Source organism: Ranitomeya imitator, chromosome 3 (genome assembly GCF_032444005.1).
Source record: "Ranitomeya imitator isolate aRanImi1 chromosome 3, aRanImi1.pri, whole genome shotgun sequence".
NCBI classification, from domain to species: domain Eukaryota; kingdom Metazoa; phylum Chordata; class Amphibia; order Anura; family Dendrobatidae; genus Ranitomeya; species Ranitomeya imitator.
Genome location: NC_091284.1, coordinates 120,188,063 through 120,209,902, shown reverse-complemented (window position 1 = coordinate 120,209,902; position 21,840 = coordinate 120,188,063). Strand labels below are relative to the sequence as shown.

General features: G+C 47.0%; 1 protein-coding gene across 1 annotated transcript in view; it reads left to right on the top strand.

Annotated features, from left to right (window-relative positions):
- SMYD4 (SET and MYND domain containing 4) overlaps window positions 1-21,840 on the top strand; it is a 46,113-nt gene that overhangs the window by 19,295 nt on the left and 4,978 nt on the right. Inside the window, exons 3-5 of the mRNA XM_069761360.1 lie at window positions 6,902-7,046; window positions 14,729-14,818; window positions 17,126-18,044. Coding sequence (XP_069617461.1) covers window positions 6,902-7,046; window positions 14,729-14,818; window positions 17,126-18,044 — 1,154 coding nt within the window. The remainder of the gene's footprint in view (window positions 1-6,901; window positions 7,047-14,728; window positions 14,819-17,125; window positions 18,045-21,840) is intronic.

The following is a 21,840-nucleotide window of genomic DNA, read 5'->3' as shown; positions in this document are numbered from 1 at the left end:
CATGGTCACGTTCCTTTGATGTCAATTTCCTCTTCCACCTCTTCTGAAATTCCTGAGTTTTTGTCAGATTTCCAGGATGTATTCGATGAGCCCAAATCCAGTTCCCTTCCACCGCATAGGGACTGTGATTGTGCAATTGACTTGATTCCAGGTTGTAAGTTCCCTAAGGGCCGACTTTTCAACCTGTCTGTGCCAGAACATGCCGCCATGCGGAGCTATATTAAGGAGTCTTTGGAGAAGGGGCATATTCGGCCATCTTCTTCACCATTGGGAGCAGGTTTTTTTTTTTGTTGCCAAGAAGGATGGCTCCTTGAGACCCTGTATTGATTATCGCCTCTTGAATAAGATCACGGTCAAATTTCAATACCCTTTGCCTTTGCTTACTGATTTGTTTGCTAGGATTAAGGGGGCTAGTTGGTTTACTAAGATTGACCTTCGAGGGGCAAATAACTTGTTCATATTAAGCAGGGTGACGAATGGAAAACTGCATTTAATACGCCCGAAGACCATTTTGAATACCTTGTGATGCCATTCGGACTCTCTAATGCCCCATCTGTGTTCCAGTCCTTCATGCATGATATCTTTCGGAGTTATCTTGATAAATTCATGATTGTATATTTGGATGATATTTAGATTTTTTCCGATGATTGGGAGTCTCATGTGAAACAGGTCAGGATGGTATTTCAGATCCTCCGTTATAATGCTTTATTTGTGAAGGGGTCTAAGTGCCTCTTTGGAGTGCAGAAGGTTTCTTTTTTGGGCTTCATTTTTTCTCCCTCATCTATAGAAATGGATCCGGTTAAGGTTCAGGCCATTCATGATTGGATTCAGCCCACATCTGTGAAGAGCCTTCAGAAATTCTTGGGCTTTGCTAATTTTTATCGTCGTTTCATTGCCAACTTCTCCAGTGTGGTTAAACCTCTGACCGATTTAACGAAGAAAGGCGCTGATGTGACGAATTGGTCCTCCGCGGCTGTTTCTGCCTTTCAGGAGCTTAAACGCCGATTTACTTCTGCCCCTGTGTTGCGTCAGCCGGATGTTTCTCTTCCATTTCAGGTTGAGGTGGACGCGTCTGAGATTGGGGCGGGGACCGTTTTGTCTCAGAGAAATTCTGATGGTTCCTTGATGAAACCGTGTGCCTTCTTTTCTCGGAAGTTTTCGCCTGCGGAACGCAATTATGTCGGCAATCGGGAGTTGTTGGCTATGAAGTGGGCATTTGAGGAGTGGCGACATTGGCTTGAGGAGGCCAAGCACCGTATTGTGGTCCTGATCGATCATAAAAATCTGATTTACCTCGAGTCTGCCAAACGACTGAACCCTAGACAGGCTCGATGGTCCCTGGTTTTCTCCCGTTTTGATTTTGTGGTCTCGTATCTTCCGGGTTCTAAGAATGTTAAGGCTGATGCCCTCTCTAGGAGTTTTTGACCTGATTCTCCTGGGGTCCTTGAGCCGGTCGGCATTCTGAAGGAAGGGGTGATTCTTTCTGCCATCTCCCCTGATTTACGACGGGTTCTTCATTAATTTCAGGCTGATAAACCTGACCGCTGTCCAGTGGGGAAACTGTTTGTTCCTGATAGATGGACTAGTAAAGTGATTTCTGAGGTTCATTGTTCTGTGTTGGCTGGCCATCCTGGGATTTTTTTTTACTTTTGGTGGCCTTCTTTGTCGCGGGATGTGCGTTCTTTTGTGCAGTCCTGTGGGACTTGTGCGCGGGCCAACCCTTGTTCCCGTGCTAGTGGGTTGCTTCTGCCTTTGCCGGTCCCGATCTTCCGGTTTCCCAGAGGATGTCGGTTATCTGGGTGGTTTGTGATCGGTTTTCTAAGATGGTTCATTTGGTACCTTTGCCTAAATTGCCTTCCTCTTCTGATTTGGTTCCGTTGTTTTTTCAGCATGTGGTTCGTTTGCATGGCATTCCGGAGAATATTGTGTCCGATAGAGGTTCCCAGTTTTTTTCTAGGTTTTGGCGGGCCTTTTGTACTAGGCTGGGCATTGATTTGTCTTTTTCTTCCGCATTTCATCCTCAGACAAATGGCCAAACCGAGCGAACTAGTCAGACTTTGGAAACTTATTTGAGATGCTTTGTGTCTGCTGATCAGGATGATTGGGTGTCTTTCTTGCCGTTGGCCGAGTTTGCCCTTAATAATCGGGCTAGTTCTGCTACCTTGGTTTCGCCCTTTTTTTGTAATTTTGGTTTTCATCCTCGTTTTTCTTCAGGGCAGGTTGAGCCTTCTGATTGTCCTGGTGTGGATTCTGTGGTTGACAGGCTGCAGCAAATTTGGGCTCATGTGGTGGACAATTTGGTGTTGTCTCAGGAGGAGGCTCAGCGTTTTGCTAACCGTCGTCGGTGTGTTGGTTCCCGGCTTCGGGTTGGGAATTTGGTCTGGTTGTCTTCCCCTCATGTTCCTATGAAGCTTTCTTCCCCTAAGTTCAAGCCTCGGTTTATTGGTCCTTATAGGATTTCTGAGATTATCAATCCAGTGTCTTTTCGTTTGGCCCTTCCAGCCTCTTTTTCCATCCATAATGTTTTCCATAGATCTTTGTTGCGGAAGTATGTGGTTCCCGTTGTTCCCTCTGTTGATCCTCCGGCCCCGGTGTTGATTGATGGGGAGTTGGAGTATGTGGTTGAGAAGATTTTGGATTCTCGTTTTTCGAGGCGGAAGCTGCAGTATCTTGTCAAATGGAAGGGTTATGGCCAGGAGGATAATTCTTGGGTTGTTGCCTCCGATGTTCATGCTGACGATTTGGTTCGTGCCTTTCATTTGGCTCGTCCTGATCGTCCTGGGGGCTCTGGTGAGGGTTCGGTGACCCCTCCTCAAGGGGGGGGTACTGTTGTGAATTCTGCTCTTGGGCTCCCTCCGGTGGTTATGAGTGGTAGTGCTGCTGTCTTTGGATCGCAGCATTTATCAGGTGTGTCCACTTATTGCAATTTGGACTAGGGCTATTTAGTCTTGCTTGATCCTTTAGTCAGTGCCAGTTGTCCATTGTTTTTGGAGGATTCACATCCCTGACTGGTCTCTCCTGTTTTGCTGTTCTTTTCATCAAAGATTAGTTCTGGCTTTGTTATTGCTGTCCACATGCTGTGGTCCTTATAGTTCTGTGCATTTTCATGTTTTGTCTTGCCCAGCTTTGTCTGTGTAAGGATTTTTTGCAGCCAAGCTGTATCTCTGGAGATGCAGATATACCCTCCATGTCTTTAGTCAGATGTGGAGATTTGTATTTTCTGTGGTGGATATTTTCTAGTGTTTTAATACTGACTGCATAGTACTCTGTCCTTTTCTTTCTTTTTAGCTAGAAAGGCCTCCTTTGCTAAATCCTGATTTCAGTCTGTGTATGTCATTTCCCTCTCCTCTCACAGTCAATATTTGTGGGGGGCTGTCTATCCTTTGGGGATTTTCTGAGGCAAGATAGTTTTCCCGTTTCTATCTTTAGGGGAAGTTAGTCCTTAGGCTGTGTCGAGGTGTCTAGGGCAGGGGTCCCCAACTCCAGTCCTCAAGGCCCACCAACAGGTCATGTTTTCAGGATTTCCTTTGCATTGCACAGGTGATGGAATTATTACCTGGGCAAGACTAAGGAAATCCTGAAAACATGACATGTTGGTGGGCCTTGAGGACTGGAGTTGGGGACCCCTGGTCTAGGGAGTGTTAGGTACATCCCACGGCTACTTCTAGTTGCGGTGCTAAGTTCAGGGTCTGCGGTCAGTACAGGTACCACCTTCTCCAGAGTACGTCAAATGCTGCTCCTAGGCCACCAGATCATAACAGGGGTGACCTGTCATTTTGAAGAGAATCTGTAGCTGCGAGATCCGGAAGGTTTAGAGGAGCGGCTCATAGCCCTCCAGTGAGGGGTAGGCCTGAAGGAAGGTTTCCTCCGTTCCCCCTGAGCGGAAGAACGCTCCTGCTGGGAAGAACCGCCATAGAAGGATAAGGGCCGGAAGGGACGAAAGGACTGGGGTCCCCTACGATTAAAGGGACGCTTAGGTCTGGATTGAGAGGGAGAGGTGCTCTTTCCACCTGTAGCGTCGGAGATGATCTAGTCTAGCTAAGTGCCGAAGAGCCTGGAGCCCTGAAATGGAAGGCCAGTGAGAGACTTTTTAGAAGCGGGTTCAGCGTTCCACACCTTCAGCCAAAGGACACGGCGAATGGCAATGATGTTGCTGTTTGCTCTTGCGGAACAAGCAGCTGCATCCAAGGAGGCATTTAACAGATATTTCCCTGCGTGTGCAATCTGGTCCGCTAAATCAGCTAGTTCCTCTGAAGGAGCCGAAGCAACGATGCCCCTGCGAAGTATCTTGGCCCAGGCAGACACGGCTTTCACCACCCAAGAGGAGGTGAAATTCGGGCAGAGAGAGGCGCTGGACGCCTCAAAGGCTGATTTGGTTAAAACCTCAATTTTCCTGTCTGTAGCGTCACTAAGAGACGCTGCATCAGGGAAAGACAGAACTGTCTGCAAGGATAGACAGGAGACAGGCTGGTCTACCTTAGGGGAATCAGACCATTTGCTGACTAGGTCTGGATTAAAGGGGTACAAAATATCCAGAAAAACGTTTTCCGGGTTATTCCCAGTGTCAAGAGGTAGTATTCTCAAACTGTTTGTGATTGGGAAAAACTCTAGAGGGCCATTTCACCCGTTTGAATGAAATGGAGTCCTCCTGGGAGGTGGAGTCCTGCTCCTTAAGTTCAAGGGTTTGAATAATAAGGCTAAAATAAGGCTATCTACCATGTGCAAAAGTGCATCCGACCCGACCGTCCGCCTCAGAGGACGGGGAACGGGTGGAGAGGGGTATTCTAGATGGTGCCGCGGGTTCCGGAGAGCTGGATGAGGAGCTAGACAGAGTCCTCTTTCTGAATCCTTTGTCCAAACTGACCCCGTGCAGGTTGTGGCCAGGTGCGAGCGAATCGCCGTGGGAGGCGTTTGTGGCACTGGTGGCAGAAGATAGAAGCGGCAAGCGTTCCAGGACTTGTACCAGGGACTGGGACACTTTTGTCAGGTCTGAGACTGACTGAGACATAGCAACAGCCCACTCCGGGGGAGGGGGAGTGCACTCATCCTGAGCAATAAGAGCTTCCTGAGGGACAGACATGGTGGACGGCTGGCCTGAAGCCCACTTTCTCTTACAGAGGGCACAAGCGTAATGGGTCACCATGGGTTTGTAGCCAGAGGCCTGTGTGGTGTTGGGCAAAGGTAGAGCCTGAATGAGGACTGCAGCAGGACGCTAGAAAGGCGATACTGCTGAAGAGGGCTGTAGCAGAAAGCTCTGCCGGCGATACTGCTTAAGTGAGGACTGCAGCAGAAAGCTATAGAGGTGATGCTGAAGGGAGTAAAACCGAGGAAGGAGGCAGGGAATGCAGAGCCTCCCAGACACCCAGCGATTGCAGAGGCAGCGCAGGTACTGTGTCCTCCTCCGAATCCTGAAGACGCTGCAGGAGCTTCCCAAGATGGACGCAGTTCTCTCTGGCCATGCGACGCTGGAGCGAGCAGTGGGCGGGCAGCGTACCCAAGAAAAAGAAACCGGCGTCCTGATAGGCCGACGCGCCTGAGGAGGTGTGTCGGAGTGGAGAGCCAAGGCAGTGCATAGCAGAGGGGGCGTGGCTGGCACTGGAGAAAATGAAAGTGTGGCGCTGATAGGCCTAGACCGGCAAGGAGGCGTGGCATAACGAGGGCAGGAGAGAGGCTGCAATATGCCGGGAATCGTGTTTAGACGGGAAATTTGAAATCTAGAAACCGGTGAGCGCTGCCATGGGGGTGGGGGGGAGTGGGCTCCTGTCCCACTTGCTACTTTGCTTGAATCCGGCTCCTTGGTGTCTGAGGATCGCGACAGAATCCCTCGGAGAAGAAGAGGGTCCTGGGAGTAAGACCCTCCTTCCCGCACCATCTCCAGACGGTGCAGAAGACGGCGTCAGCCCCTTACGAGAAGAGGGGAGGTCACCATAGATGACCACCATCTTCCTCTCAGCCCTCTCCGAGGAGACCACATTGCTCTCTCTCTCTCAGTCGCTTAAATGTGGGGAAAAACAGGGTGAGAATCTGCACCCTGTTGCCCGAAGACGTGAATCTGAAAGAGAAAGGGAAATGATTAATAAAACACAAAAACTCCTGTAAAAGATCTGTAATGCAGATCTAGTGGTTAGATCCAGGTCTGCCTCCTACAGACACTAAGCAAACACTGAGTGGCATTGTGCCTGTCGGAGGGTATATACTGCCGGGGAGGAGTTAATGTTTCCTTATTTGCATAATGTCAGCCTCCTAGTGACAGCAGCATACACCCATAGTTACCTGTGTCCCCCAATGAGGCGAGAGAGAAATATGTCCGAGTCCCCGCAGCCGCTATCTCGTGGCTGTTGCCTGTTTGTTAGTGTGCATGCAGTGCTACTAGTCCACTCAGTTTTTATGGGACTGAGAGAGATGGCCGAGCGCTGTACATGAAGGAGTCCTACAGATTTTGCAGCAGTTGTGATGAAATCGAATTATCGGACTGACCAGACTGTGCGGATACAAGTTCTATTCTTTTTCTTTCTAGTTGCCATGTGTTGCATTTCATCACTGCAGATTTGCTGACCTGTTAGATAAAGAACCAGCAGTCCAGCCTGTAATGGAGGTTGACTCGCACGGGTCAGTACGTTTCCGTACAGAACTTGCAATCATTCTGGTCTGTCACAAGTAGAATGAGATCAGCTGTGACTTCTGTGCAGAAGACTATAATGTGTTCTTTCCTATTCATTACACAGTGAGAAGAGACGGCTTTTAGATCACATAAAGAACATTTTTAGATTTTTTTGCAGTAAATGGATGAATGATGGTAATGCTTATGTGAAAGTCAAGTAGGGGGCTTGGGTTTGCAGAGCAGCGGAGCTTATGTGTGCGCATAGTACAAGCACCACCTGTCTTTAATTTCTCTCCACAGGCAGGAAGAAGAGGACATATTAGAGAGATTGTGCAGGGATCTAAGTGTTGGGAAAGAACCTCGTGCTGTGCTTTTCTACAAGGAAGAGGGAAATAAGAGGTTTGGAAGAAAACAGTACACAGCTGCAGCAGCGCTGTACTCCAAGGTACAAGTGGCAGTGATTTGGGACATGTGAAATCTCCTTTTCAGAAATGTTAAGTCCCTTTATGTCAGACCGCATGATGTAGAATTACACTGAATGTAACAGCCCCCTCTATGTTTTTGGAAAAGATCAATTTTATCACTAAACTAACAAATTATTTTTTACGGATCCATTGTGTCTAGTGCCACAGCGCTGTATAGAGCTGAACTACAGCGGGGAAAATATAGAACTGACAGTACATTATCTAGGAGGATATGGTAGCTGGTGACATACATTTTACTACCACAAGTCTGCTTTACCTGCTGAGTTAGTAATTGTCATAAAAGATATTGCCATAAGCTAATATGTCTCCATGGTGCCCCAGATATTGAAATAAAAAGTAATAAAATGTATAAAGCCTCCTCTATTACACAAGTGTGTGGGCCCATATTGCACTGTACTTCTGTAATCCTTCAATTTAGTATGAAGTCTGCCTGTAGATATATATTTTTTAAGATATTAACCCTTTTTAAAGACAGGTTAAAGGGGCGTGGCCTAGCGAGCGATGTGAGCGGACGTGCGACGGGTCTCTCTCCCCGCACCGCTCCTAAGTTCTTACCTTTGAAGGCGTCGCCGAGCGCCGAAAACCGGACGGAGACGCTCCGCAAGACCCCTGGGCACGGGGGAGAGGGCCGGAGGCAGGGAGAGGAGTAAAGCGGCGATGCCGCGCCGAAAACAGTCGGCGCCCGCGACTGGCGCGAAAATCCAAGATGGCGCCGTGGCAGAGGAGGAGGCGGCCAGAGCCAGTACTGAATACCGCCGGAGGCTGGAGGTAATCGCCCGGCTGGAAAGGTTTGCTCGAACGGAGGAGGGGGGTGCCCTGCTGCTGGGCCCAGAAGGGCCGGAAGAGAGGGAACCCCTGCAGAGGCAGAAGAGAGGGGGGGAAGATACCCTCAGTGTGGTGGAGGAGCAGCTTTCTCCAGGGAGGATGCAGGAGATGCATGGTGCAAATAACATGACACCTGCCGCCAGCCCAGTACAGGCTAAGGACTCTGAGGGTGCGCAGCAATCAAATGTGGGGGAGCCTACACTGCAGGACATTTTCTCAGTCGTTATACACTGTAAATCTGCCCTGGCCGCACTGAATCTAAGAGTGGACGATTTAACAGTTGAAATGAAGTCCCTTAATTCTGCTATGCGTAAAGTGGAGAAAAGAGTGGAGGTGGTGGAGGAGCGCGTGGGCAGTGTGGAGGATCAGACAAATGAACTGTTAAAAAGAGAAAAGAGATACATTCAGCGCATTGCGGAACTGGAATTTAAAACAGATGACCTGGAAAACCGTTCCCGAAGGAACAATCTAAGAATAATTGGGGTGCCGGAGAAGGTGGAGGGGAATAATCCTGCTGAATACATTGAGGCATGGCTTAAAAACTCGGTGGGAGGAGCAGATCTTACTAACCACTTCTCCGTGGAAAGGGCCCATAGAGTCCCCACCCGACCCCTGCCGCCTGGATCCCCCCCTCGAGCCTTGATGGCAAAAATTTTGGACTATCGGGATCGGGAAACCCTACTAAGGAAGGCCAGGATCAGTGATGGACTGAGTATAGACGGAAATCGGATCTCCATTTATCCGGACTATTCGGCATCGGTGCAAAAACTGAGAATGAAGTTCGGGGAAGTCAAGCGGCGGCTCCGAGACCTGGATCTAAAATATTCAATGCTATACCCGGCTAAGCTCAGGGTGGTAGCGCTGGACCGGGTTCATTTTTTCCAGAACCCGGAGGAGGCTATGCAGTGGCTGGATACCAATACCAAGAAAACTGGCGTGGATCGGAACCGATGAGACTGACGCTGTGACTTCGCCACTCATCTGGTTATACCCCATGACTGTGATTTTTGAAATTGTCTTGTGTCTTTAGACAGAATGTTCTCAAAAGGATAAAACAGTGTGCTCGGCGGCGCAAAGAATACTTCATGCTGTTAGCGGTGGGAGGGGGAGAGATGGACTGCAAAGGGCTTAGTTCTAGGTTGTATCAAGAGCTCTCAGTTCTCATACAGAGAAAGAAAGTTTGTTCTAGTTGAACTCCATTGAGTTTTAGATGGGGGAGTCGAGGAAAGGGGCGGGGAGGGGGGAGGTGGGTATCGGGGGAGACCTGAAGGAGACTGCTCTAACTAATCATTTTGTTTCTAGGAAATGGGAGGGGATGTTAACATTATAAGCTGGAATGTTAGGGGATTAGCGGACGCCACTAAACGCGCAGCAATATTTCAGTATTTACTGAAACAGAGGCCCTCGGTGATTTGCCTGCAAGAGACCCATCTAGTGAAGGAAAAAGTTGATATGTTACAGAAAAGATGGGTGCACAAGGCGTATCATTCGACGTTCTCTAGTTATGCGAGAGGTGTGTCAGTATTGATTCATACTAATACCCCATTTGAGGAAGTTGAGGTCAAAATTGACACGGATGGTCAATATGTTTTGTTGGTGTGTAAACTCTTTAATCGTTTAATATGCATAGTATCATTGTATATACCTCCGCCATACTCTGGAAGGAAGATCCAGGACATATTGGAGTCTATAAGAGGTTGGGATGGGATCCCTCTTTTGGTGGTGGGGGATGTAAATAATATAGCAAATGACCACTGGGACAAGAGTAACCATGCACCTAAGCGTAGGGACGGTAATGACACTCCCTTTGGTAATTATCTCAGAGAAATAGGCTGGGCTGATCTGTGGAGGATCCGCAATGTCAACACATATTCCTATTCCTGTTACTCGACTACATATGGCTCGATGTCAAGAATTGATGTCGCCTTGGGAAACGATAGGATGAACGAACTGTTAAACGGGGTGGAATATAATCCTAGGATTTTATCAGATCACAGCCCTGTTCAGGTCTCTTTAAAGTTGTCAAGTCAGGATGGTTTGGGGAAGGCGGGATGGAAAATTCACCCAGTTTGGTTACAAATTTTGGACATGGAAAAGGTGGGGGCAGAGATAGAGGAGTTTTTTAAGATCAATGAAGGGAGCGCAGAATGCCATGTAGTGTGGGACACCATGAAAGCGTATCTAAGGGGAATTTTGTTTAGGGACATCTCAAGACATAAGACAAGGACCAGAGAGCGGGATCAGGGTGTCCTAGAGGAATTGAAGGCAGCAGAGGCGGCATTGGGGGAACATCGTACTGTGGAATCTCGGAATCGTATGAGGGCAGCTCAGAGGGAGGTTGACCAGCTATTTTTGAAAAAGGCGGAGAGGTTGAGGGCCTTCCAGAAAGAAACCTTTTACTCAGAGGGGGAAAAAGTGGGGCACTTGCTCTCGGTAGTGGCGTCCGCGCAAAGAGAATCTTCACATGTCTACTCTATTAAGACGGAGGAGGGAACGGTGGTCACTCAGGGGGTGCAGATCTTGGAAGTGTTCAGGAAATTCTATGACAAATTATACGCGTCCAGTGTGGAGAGGGGACCCGAAGATATGGCAAAATATTTGGAAGAAATTGATTTGCCCCGGTTGAGTAGAGAGGAGTGTGAATTGTTGGAAGAACCGATTGGGGAGGAAGAATTGGGGGCTGCATTGGCGGGCGTTGCGGGGGGTAAGGCTCCGGGAGCGGACGGCATTCCAGCTGAGATTTATAAGACCCTGAAAGAAACTCTGTTGGCCAAATTGGTAGGGGTGTATAATAGCTCGTTGGAAAGAGGGGAGTTGCCTTTGTCGATGAGAGAGGCTATTGTGGTGGTTATCCCTAAGGCCGACAAAGATCCACTGATGCCAGAATCCTATAGACCAATTTCACTCCTGACTGCCGATATTAAGATTTTGGCAAAAACCTTGGCAAATAGGTTAAGTAGGGTGATAGACAAATTGGTACACCCTGATCAGTCAGGCTTCATGCCAAACAAATCAACGGCACTCAATCTGAGAAGGCTGTTTTTAAATTTACAAATCCCTTCGGACAATGTTGGCAAAAGGGTTGTGGTATCATTGGACGCCCACAAGGCCTTTGACTGTGTGGAGTGGGGCTATTTGTAGTCAGTGTTGGAACGTTTGGGATTTGGACCTAAATTCATCTCATGGGTGCGGCTGTTGTACTCTTCCCCAGTGGCCAAAATTAGAGTGAATAATGTCCTTTCTGAGACTTTCTCTCTGTCTAGGGGAACTAGACAGGGATGTCCTTTGTCCCCACTGCTATTTGCCCTGGCGGTGGAGCCCCTTGCTGCGAAAATTAGAGGCTCCCGGGAGGTGAAAGGATTTATGTATGGGGTTTCGGAAGAAAAGATTGCGTTATACGCAGATGATATTTTGCTATTCTTGGAGGATTCGGGGGAGACCCTGGCAGGGGCGGAGGCCATTATTGAGGAATTTGGGAGTTACTCTGGTTTGAGAATCAACTGGGAAAAGTCCAATATGATGTTAGTAGATGGGGACTATGAGAATAGTGAAATACGGGACTCTCCTACAAAGCTGAGGTTAGTAGATAAATTTAAATACCTGGGGATCCAGATCGCGTTGCCTCTGACTAGCTTTGAGGAACTAAATTTGGCGCCACTTTTGCGGAAGATACGCACTAAGGTTCAGGCGTGGAAAAAGCTACATTTATCGGTTATTGGTAGAATAAATCTAATAAAGATGATTGTGATGCCGCAACTTCTTTACGTGCTACACAACTCCCCTATGTGGATATCGCAGAATAGATTTAGGAGGATTAAATCTCTATTTGGCGAGCTGATTTGGGATGGGAAAAGTTCTAGATTTAAACAAGAAATTCTACAAAGACCAAAGACGGAAGGAGGAGTGGCATTGCCCAACCCATGGTTATACTTTTTGGCTGCACAATGTCAACATTTTAGGGGATGGGGTGAGGAATCGGGTTGGGAGCGGACACCCTGCAGTCTGAGGAATTTGATTGGGTCAAGGGTACTGAGTGAGGGCCTGGAGGGTGGGCATTTTCGAGAGAAGGGTACTAAATTCTGCACTATTAGGCTTATCCAAAAGGTTTGGGACAAAGTTAAGGGAATTAGGGGAGTGAGGGCACTTACTAGGTTCTCGCCCTTGTGGAATAATTGTCTCCTACAGGAGTTTAGACAGATGGAGGGATTTCAGGTTTGGAAGGGAGCGGGAATCTCTCGGATGAGCCAGGTTTTGCACCAAGGTAGAATTAAGGATTTCAAGACATTACAGGAGGAATTTCTGCTGCCAAGCTCTGAACTGTATCAGTATAATCGCATCTCTCATGCATATCGGGCACAATGTAGGAGGGGGCTTATAGAGATTCAGGTGGACCTGATGCTAGACTTTATCCTTATGGGGGAAAGCACAAGGGGGGTGATCTCGGGAATATATGAGTTCCTGCTATTTTCCTTTTTAGAGAAACATCCTATCAGAGCCAGGGCGAAGTGGGAGGCCGATTTGGGGGCGATTGACGGCGATCAGTGGGACTCAATATTGGAATACGTGCCCAAGATCTCGATGAGTGAGCCTGGGAGGTTGTCACAATTGTTTGTTATTCATAGGGCCTATAGAACTCCGGATATGCTGTTCAGGGCAGGTTTAAGACCTAATTCTGAGTGCCCTAGGTGCTCGCAATCCGAGGCGGGTATCTTCCATATGATGTGGCAGTGCCCTAGGCTGGCCTCGTTTTGGATTGTAGTGATAAACAAAGTGGGACTAACATACAATTGTTCGGTACCACGGGACCCTCTGGTATGCATATTAGGTTACGTGGAGGAAATTGTAACTGATAACTTGTATAAAACAGTTATTGCTAGATTGCTGTTTATTGCACGAAAGTTGATCGCTAAGTTCTGGATTAGGGTTGAGCCACCAACGAGAAGAGATTTCATGATGCAAGTAGACCATATTGTTGCATTGGAGAGGAGCATCTATTCTAAAAGAAACAAGATGGACCTTTTCAACAGGTTATGGAATCCCTGGATCGAGTCGACGTGATCTGGAGACCTTGCTCGTGCTTTTGGAACATATATCCCCGTGGGAGCAGTATTGATACGACGCCTTCTTGTTCCTGGTTAATAATGGACATTCGGGTAGATCGGAGTGGTTCTTGTTAGGTCTCCAGGGGTGGGGGTGAGGGGGGGGAGGGAGGTTGGTTTGGGGCTGAAAGTTTATTGAAAATGCAAAACATAGATGTGTACTGTTTGCAGTAATGTAATCTGCATATATTTTTCTCACTGTTTAATAAAAACATTTGATTAAAAAAAAAAAAAAGACAGGTTAAAAAAAAAATTCTGTATTGCTGAGTTTCCAAACTTGTGATCAATACAGTGGAAGCGGGGATTAAAGGGAATCTGTCACCACAAAATTCGCCTATAAGCTAAAGGCACCGTCACATTTAGCGACGCTGCAGCGATCTAGACAACGATGCCGATCGCTGCAGCGTTGCTGTTTGGTCGCTGGAGAGCTGTCACACAGACAGCTCTCCAGCGACCAACGATCCCGAAGTCCCCGGGTAACCAGGGTAAACATCGGGTTACTAAGCGCAGGGCCGCGCTTAGTAACCCGATGTTTACCCTGGTTACCATTGTAAATGTAAAAAAAACAAACACTACATACTTACATTCCGGTGTCTGGTCACGTCCCTCGCCTTCAGCTTCCCGCACTGACTGAGCGCCGGCCGTAAAGCACAGCAGTGACGTCACCGCTGTTCTCTTGCTTTACGGCCGGCCGGCGCTTAGTCAGTGCGGGAAGCTGAAGGCGAGGGACGTGACCAGACATTGGAATGTAAGTATGTAGTGTTTGGTTTTTTTACATTTACAATGGTAACCAGGGTAAACATCGGGTTACTATGCGCGGCCCTGTGCTTAGTAACCCGATGTTTACCCTGGTTACCAGTGAAGACATCGCTGAATCGGCGTCACACACGCCGATTCAGCGATGTCAGCGGGAGATCCAGCGACGAAATAAAGTTCTGGACTTTACCCAGCGACCAACGATCTCCCAGAAGGGGCCTGATCGTTGGTCGCTGTCACACATAACGATTTTGTTAACGATATCGTTGCTACGTCACAAAAAGCAACGATATCATTAACGATATCGTTATGTGTGACGGTACCTTAAGGCCACCGGCATCAGGGGTTATCTACAGCATTCTGTAATGCTGTAGATAAGCCTCCGATGTAACCTGAATGATAAGAAAAACAAGTTATATTATACTCACCACGCGGTGCAGGTCCAGCACCTCCCATCTTCATACGATGTTGTCCTCCTCTTTGCTGTGGCTCCTGCACAGGCGTAATTCTCTATCCTGTTGAGGGCAGAGCAAAGTACTGCAGTGCTCAGGCCCCGGGAAAGGTCAGCCTAGCCTAGCCCCTGCGCACTGCAGTACTTTATGCTGCCCTCCACAGGACAGATGGAGTACGCCGGAGCCGCGACAGGAAGACAAGAAGAGGACGTCATCGCATGAAAATGGGAGGCGCCAGACCCGGACCTGCGACGCCCATCTGAACAGACCGCCCCAGGTGAGTATAATATAATGTGTTTTTCTTATCTTTCAGGGTACGAATTCATCGGGGCCTTTACATAGGGCCAATATAACATAAATTTACTCCTGGCTGATACCTGGCATAGATTTCAGATTGTTGGGTGAATTCAGCTTAAAGCGTTGCCAAACTCAACCTAATTAATGCAAAGTAATGTAGCAGGGAGTATAAAGTGGGCCAGGTATTGATCAGATTGTGGCTTACACCGGCAGGCGATCTCACATGGCACCCCTGGCACCGAGGAGATGGCAGTGTGCTTTGCCAATCGATCAGCGGTTTTCTTTCACCTTGGCCATTACTCTGTGAGTATTGTTTACTTCTCTGCTGTCATTCTAGAGGTTTGTCCTACTCAAGATTTCAATGTAAATCATGGTTTCCGCGCACCACACGCTGTAGATCTCGCTTTTTCTGAGCCCTGTCATTTTTCTTATTTCCGCTCACACACCCGCTGTTGTACACTGTGATGTCTCCCTCATTCATCTGTCATTTCTCCAGCCGAGTCTTTTGGCACTCTAACTATTTTTTTAATCATGAAGACTTAGAAGAATATAAATAGCTTGTTCACAAGCCGCAGGTAGCATGGTAATTGAATTATTTTTCCAAAGACCTTTTCATCTTAAAGGTGTAGTTCCCACGACAGGCAAGACAAGTAAATCACCCCTTAGCTACTTATCCTGCAATTTGTGATTAAAGCCAACTCCATTTTACAGACCGCACAAGTTATTGTAATGTAATAACAATGAACTCACTTGCAACACGCTGGCGTGCATTTACCTCCCGAATCTATTCTCCTGTGACTCTATCAACTCATGGTATAAACACAGTAGCCGGGGTCATCAGTAGTCGTGTGGGATACAGAGGACCACCCCGCACATACCAAGATGGCGCCAGGTCATTGCATCAGCTGGGAAGACTGGCCCTGAAGGTACAATCAAATGGAAATCAATAAGTGGGTGTGTGGCATAAAGAATAGGGTGTCCTACCTTTGGCAAAAAACATTGAGTATTCATCCATACGATTACACCACATTTCTTGTGTAAAAGCATTCAGCTAAACACCATATTTATACTGCCCTTTGTTTCCCAATGATGCTTTTGCTACTGCTTGCCACTTTTTCCATTAGAAAATGCATTAGACCATGTTAAGAAACAGACATATGTCTTTACATTTACTCATTCTACTCAATCGCTACGTTTTCCATATATAATTGTAGAACTATTTTGGAAAAACCAGCAATGTTATAATGAGAAGGATTAGACAAATGTGGGTACGTCATGGGTTAAATAGGACCTGCCACCTTGTCAAAAGTTGTTTTTCTTTTGTTTGTGTTGGTTTATTTTATTTTTTTTTTGTCTGTGTCTATTCGTACTAGCTATTAGAGCGGCATCTCCTTATTTTGCATGCAAAGAAAAAAAAAGTACAAGTTTCTTCTACTCCTTAAACCGTAACAAACAGACCGAGCTCGTATAATGCACAGATACCATCCGAATGTTATACAGGGTGGGCCATGTATATGGATACACCTAAATAAAATGTTAAAGGTTGGTAATATGAACTTACTGTTTGTGGCACATTAGTATATGGGAGTGGGAAAACTTTTCAAGATGGGTGCTGACCATAGCGGCCATTTTGGATCCAACTTTATTTTTTTCAGTGGGAAGAGGGTCATGTGACACATCAAACTTATAGAGAATTTCACAAGAAAAACAATGGTGTGCTTGGTTTTAACATAACTTTATTCTTTCATGAGTTATTTGCAAGTTCATGACCACTTATAAAATGTGTTCAAAGTGCTGCCCATTGTGTTGGATTGTCAATGCGACCATCTTCTCCCACTCTTGACACACTGATAGCAACACCGCAGAAGAAATGCTAGCACAGGCTTCCAGTATCCGTTGTTTCAGATGCTGCACATCTTGTACCTTCACAGCATAGACAATTGCCTTCAGATGACCCCAAAGATAAAAGTCTAAGGGGATCAGATCAGGAGACCTTGGTGGCCATTCAACTGGCCCACGATGACCAATCTGCTTTCCAGGAAACTGTTCCTGTAGGAATGCTCGGACCTGATACCCATAATGTGGGGGTGCACCATCTTGGGTGTCAGGTCCGAGCATTCCTACAGGAAGTTTCCTGGGAAGTGGATTGGTCATCGTGGGCCAGTTGAACGGCCACCAAGGTCTCCTGATCTGACCTCTTAAGACTTTTATCTTTGGGGTCATCTGAAGGCAATTGTCTATGCTGTGAAGAATATAATGGATATGTGTTCTTTCTGTGAAAAACATGGATAGAATACCTAGGTGAAAAAAGGAACATCTGAATGAGGCCTTATGAGAAATCACAGGCCCTATGATGCTAATATGGCTAGCAGCAGTTTGCACACATCATCCCAGTTCTTCTTAATGTTTGTCCGATTTATCCTTCCATCCTTCGCACTAGTCTTGTGAGACACCATTTCCAATAGAAAGAGTAGTGACAGGTCATTTATTAATTACATTTTCACATATCTGTAATTAGGTCTTGGTCACACACAATTATTATCACTGTCTGCATTTATTCATCCTCTTCAGCCCTGCAATAATTGTGTTTCCTTCCTATGGTAATGTCAGACTTGTTTGGAGGACATCGATCGTGCACAAGAACATGGATATCCTGAGCGGCTACAGAGCAAAATTCTTCAGCGACAAGCAAGTTGTTTGCAGAACCTGAAACAGAGCGACATTTCTACCAATAAATCTCATAGGACGGAAAGAAAGTTCAGTATGAATCACACACAGCAAGAACTGAAGGCAAACCCTCAGCTGAGCAATGCGTCCAGCTCCCTCCAGCTAGGCTATAGCGCTTCCAAAGGGCGCCACCTGCTGGCTCGTGAGGATATCGCACTCGGTGAGCTCCTGATATGTGAGGACGCTTATGTCCATGTAATAATCCCTGCCAGAGACGCCAATACTAAGACAAATACATGGGATGTTTCCGTCACCAACTGCGACCTCTTCTGTCACCACTGCCTGCAGAGGACGTTGGTTCCAGTACCCTGCCGACACTGCAGTCTTGCCAGATACTGTAGTAGTGAGTGCATGGACCAGGCCTGGGAGCACTACCATGGCATTGAATGCTCAGTGAGCGGCCTCCTTCTTGCACTCGGGGTTTTTTCCCACACGGCATTGAGGACTGTCCTGCTGACCGGTTACAGGCAGGTCCTAAAAGTTTTTTCAGAGGCATCGGCTAGGGATGAGCTGTGTGCTGTAGACAGGCCGCACTCCAGTGACTATAAATCGTTAGTCCGTCTTCTGTCGCACAGTGAACATCACTCAGGGGAGCACAAATTTCTGTGTGCCCTCACTAGTGCGGCATTGTGTAAGAGGCTGGCCATTGGTCTGCCGAGAAGCACGGGAGCATCGCCACCTACTGACGATCCTGCATTACTGGACAATGAAGTGCAGATACTGGGGTCTGCAATTCTTCTTCACATGCTCCAGCTCCACTGTAATGCTCAGGCCGTGACTGCTATCCACGAGGAATATGAAGGTAGGAATTTAGTTTTTCTTACTGAGATAGGACTGAACACTCAATTCTGATTCCTTTGGATAAAAAGGCAATATTAAATCTTTACGCAATCTCCGTTACAAGGATCCCCACATTAATGTGTTCACAGGCTGTCCAGCAAATGGTCCACACAGTGATCAGCCACTTAGGGGAACCTGACCTAACGGGTGAAGTTCCTCTGCAGTGCTCCCTCACAAGTGTTGAATGATTTCAGTTTTCCATTGAAATCAATGGCCCCTTTGTCTTATGCACAGACATGTTGGGTCCTTCAAATTTCTACGTGTCATTCATAAGAATTTTAAACTGGAGACTTTCCTCCGCAAACTTGAAAATCTATTAGAAAATGAAACTCGGACATGTGAATACAGCGACTGGACCATCCGGGGTCTCCTAATCCCAACTAGCTAAGCATATAGTTTGGGCCAGGAGACCCACAGTCAGTCCAGGACTCGCTGTACATACGCAGGTGTATGAATTCTAATAGGCATTTCTAACGTGCTCATCTGATTTAGAGGGGATGTTCAGTCATACGTTCTGGCCTGACTGGACATTGGGCTTGGAGAGACGCTATTGCTTCATAGATGGTACATTTAACAAAACCACCGTGTAAAATCCTGGCGAGTTTCGTGCATGGGTTGTATTCTACTTAAAGGCTGGATGTTTGCCTCGGCAATTGTACCACGCCGTGTGCACTAGAGTCTCACTGTGTCCATTGTCAGACGGCCCATGGACGTACCACAATGCCCAGACTGATCCCTCGTAGATTTACAAAACCGTGCAGTTTTATAGGCATACATGAGGCAGTGTGTCCAAGTGAAGAGACCAGTCCGTGGTCAGTCTGGACATTGGGGTCTGTACACTGCTATCTGAGTACGGTCTTAGGCCTCTTTCACACTTCCGTCTTTCTTTTTCCATCACAATTCGTCGTGTTGTGGAAAAAAACGATCCAGCAAATGTTTCTGCTGGATCCGTTTTTTCTCATAGACTTGTATTAGCGATTGATTGTGACGGATGGCCTTCCGTTTCATCCGTTGTGCACTGGATCCGTCGTAAAATTGCTGTCCGTCGGGCGGAGACAACGCAGAGGAACGTTTTTTCTGTACGTCAGAAAATCGCTCAGCGACAGATCCTGCGCTGTCCGTCGTTGGCTATAAGGGAAGCCTATGGACGCAGGATCCGTTGCTCACTGAAAAGCAGGAATCCAGCGACGGATGCTGTCTTTTCAAACTGAGCATGCGAGGAAGAATTTGCCATCAGGGAAATTCTCTCTCGCTCTCTCTTTTTACTATTGATGCTGCCTATGCAGCATCAATAGTAACAAGATATAATGTTAAAAATAATTGTAAAAACTCGTGATATTCTGACCTTCCGACGTCCCCCGCGGCCTTCCCGATGCTCGCGATGCTGCTGGCAGCTCCGGGTTCCCAGTGATGCATAGCAGAATGACCCAATGACGTAGCGGTCTTGCAAGACCGCTACGTCATCACGGGTCATTGTGTCTCTATGCACCACTGGGAACAGAGCATCGGGAAGGCTTCGGGGGACACTGGAAGGTAAGAATATCACGATTTTTTTAATTTTTTTAAATTATTTTTATCATGGGTTGTGTTTTGTATGCGTTTTCGCAACAAAAAACCGCGGCGAAGATGCATGCACATAGCTTTCTAGGATGCACTGGAACCGTCAAAAAACGACTCCAGTGCACCCGTTTTTTACAATCCGCACAGGATCCGTCTTTTCAACATTTTGATGAATTGTGACTGATTGTAAAAAACGGAAGTGTGAAAGAGGCCTTATAGTGAAAGTATACCTCAGAATCCCTTTTAATGCGGACCACCTTTAAGTATAGGCACTACTTCTGGGGGGGAAAATGGGGGTGCATCTTATAGTGCGGATATACCTTACCAGTACCGTTGCTGCAGACTGGGATGAGGGTGTTTCCGGTGCTGCTGCAGGGGTGTCCGGCGCTGCGGGGGCTCTGGCGAAATTTTGTAAAAGGCCAGAGCCCCCGCAGTTCCATGATTTCCTGTGCAGTGGGAAAATGGCCGCCAGGGGCAACGCATGCGCAGATGGAGATCTCGGTACCAAAACACAAAAACAAAAATACATCTGGTCGTTAAGGGGTTAAAGTATTTTACTTTTTAAAGCTATAATATATGATAAAAGAGCTGAATTATGAATACCATTTAAATTATTCTTATTCTTTTTGCTACAGTGTCTTAGTCTGGAGTTCAGACTGAGTTAACTCAAGAGCCTTTTCTAGACCAGATGTGAATGCATCCATTCCTAGTCTAATATTGGGACTAGATTTCTGCTTCTCAGCCTCTTAAAGGGAACCTGTCACCCCGGTTTTTCAGTACGAGATAAAAATACTGTTAAATAGGGCCTGAGCTGTGCGTTATTATAGTGTATTTTGTGTACCCTGATTCCACCCCTAAGCTGCCGAAATAACTTACCAAAGTCGCCGTTTTCGCCTGTCAATCAGGCTGGTCAGATGGGCGTGGCGACATCGCTGTATCTTCCCCCAGATCTCGCATATATTTTCGTTGGTGGCGTAGTGGTTTGCGCATGCCCATCTTCTGAATCCACTGGGCAGGAGAAGAAAAAACGCGCAATCGGCGCTATTTCCCTGGTGATCTGTGGGGGGCGGCCATCTTCCTGAGGCCGCGCGTGCGCATATGGAGTCCTCTGCTGCCCGGGGCTTCAGGAAAATGGCCGCGGTATGCCGCACGTGCGCAGATGGAGATCGCGGCGGCCATTTTCCTGAAGCCGAGTTCGCATCTCAACTTCAGGAAAATGGCCGCCGCGATCTCCATCTGCGCACACGCGGCATCCAGCGGCCATTTTCCTGAAGCCCCGGGCAGCAGAGGAGTCCATATGCGCACGCGCGGCCTCAGGAAGATGGCCGCCCCCACAGATCACCAGGGAAATAGCGCCGATCGCGCGTTTTTTCTTCTCCTGCCCAGGGGATTCAGAAGATGGGCATGCGCAAACCACTACGCCACCAACGGAAAGATATGCAAGATCTGGGGGAAGAACCAGCGATGTCGCCACGTCCATCTGACCTGACCAGCCTGATTGACAGGCGAAAACGGCGACTTTGGTAAGTTATTTCGGCAGCTTAGGGGTGGAATCAGGGTACACAAAATACACTATAATAACGCACAGCGCAGGCCCTATTTAACTGTATTTTTATCTCGTACTGAAAAACCGGGGTGACAGGTTTCCTTTAACAGGACTGTTCTCATTCACTGACGGCAAACAAATACTATTAAAATAACGAGACGCTCAAAAGGGGCCCGCTGTGGATGGGTTTTCTTAAGTCATTTCTTTTGTCTTGTAGTATTCAGTGACGTTTTTGCACCTACCGTAATTCTTTTAAATAAAGAATGTGGTTCCTGAATTTTGTGCAAAACAAAAAATGTCCTTTTATTTTTGGCTTCGACCCCTTTTGTTTCACTAAATGGTGCAAACTATGCTTCAAGATACCTTGCATAAATAAAATTACTGCAGGGGACTAGAGTGCATTTTCAAGACATTTTTTTTTTATTGTTAGTTTTGCCTCAATTGCAAACTTATCTGGAAAATGAATGAAAACCCCACGAATAATAGCAACATAAATAAAAGAAAAAATAGGCAAACCTAAAATAGGTTTTTAAAAGGCACACATTAAAAGAAGAATTAGACGCTAATGAAAAACAGGCAACAAATAGACAAAAAGCTGCAATAATGAGTCTGGCTCAAAGTAACAGCTGGAAAGTAGGCCATTAATAGGCAC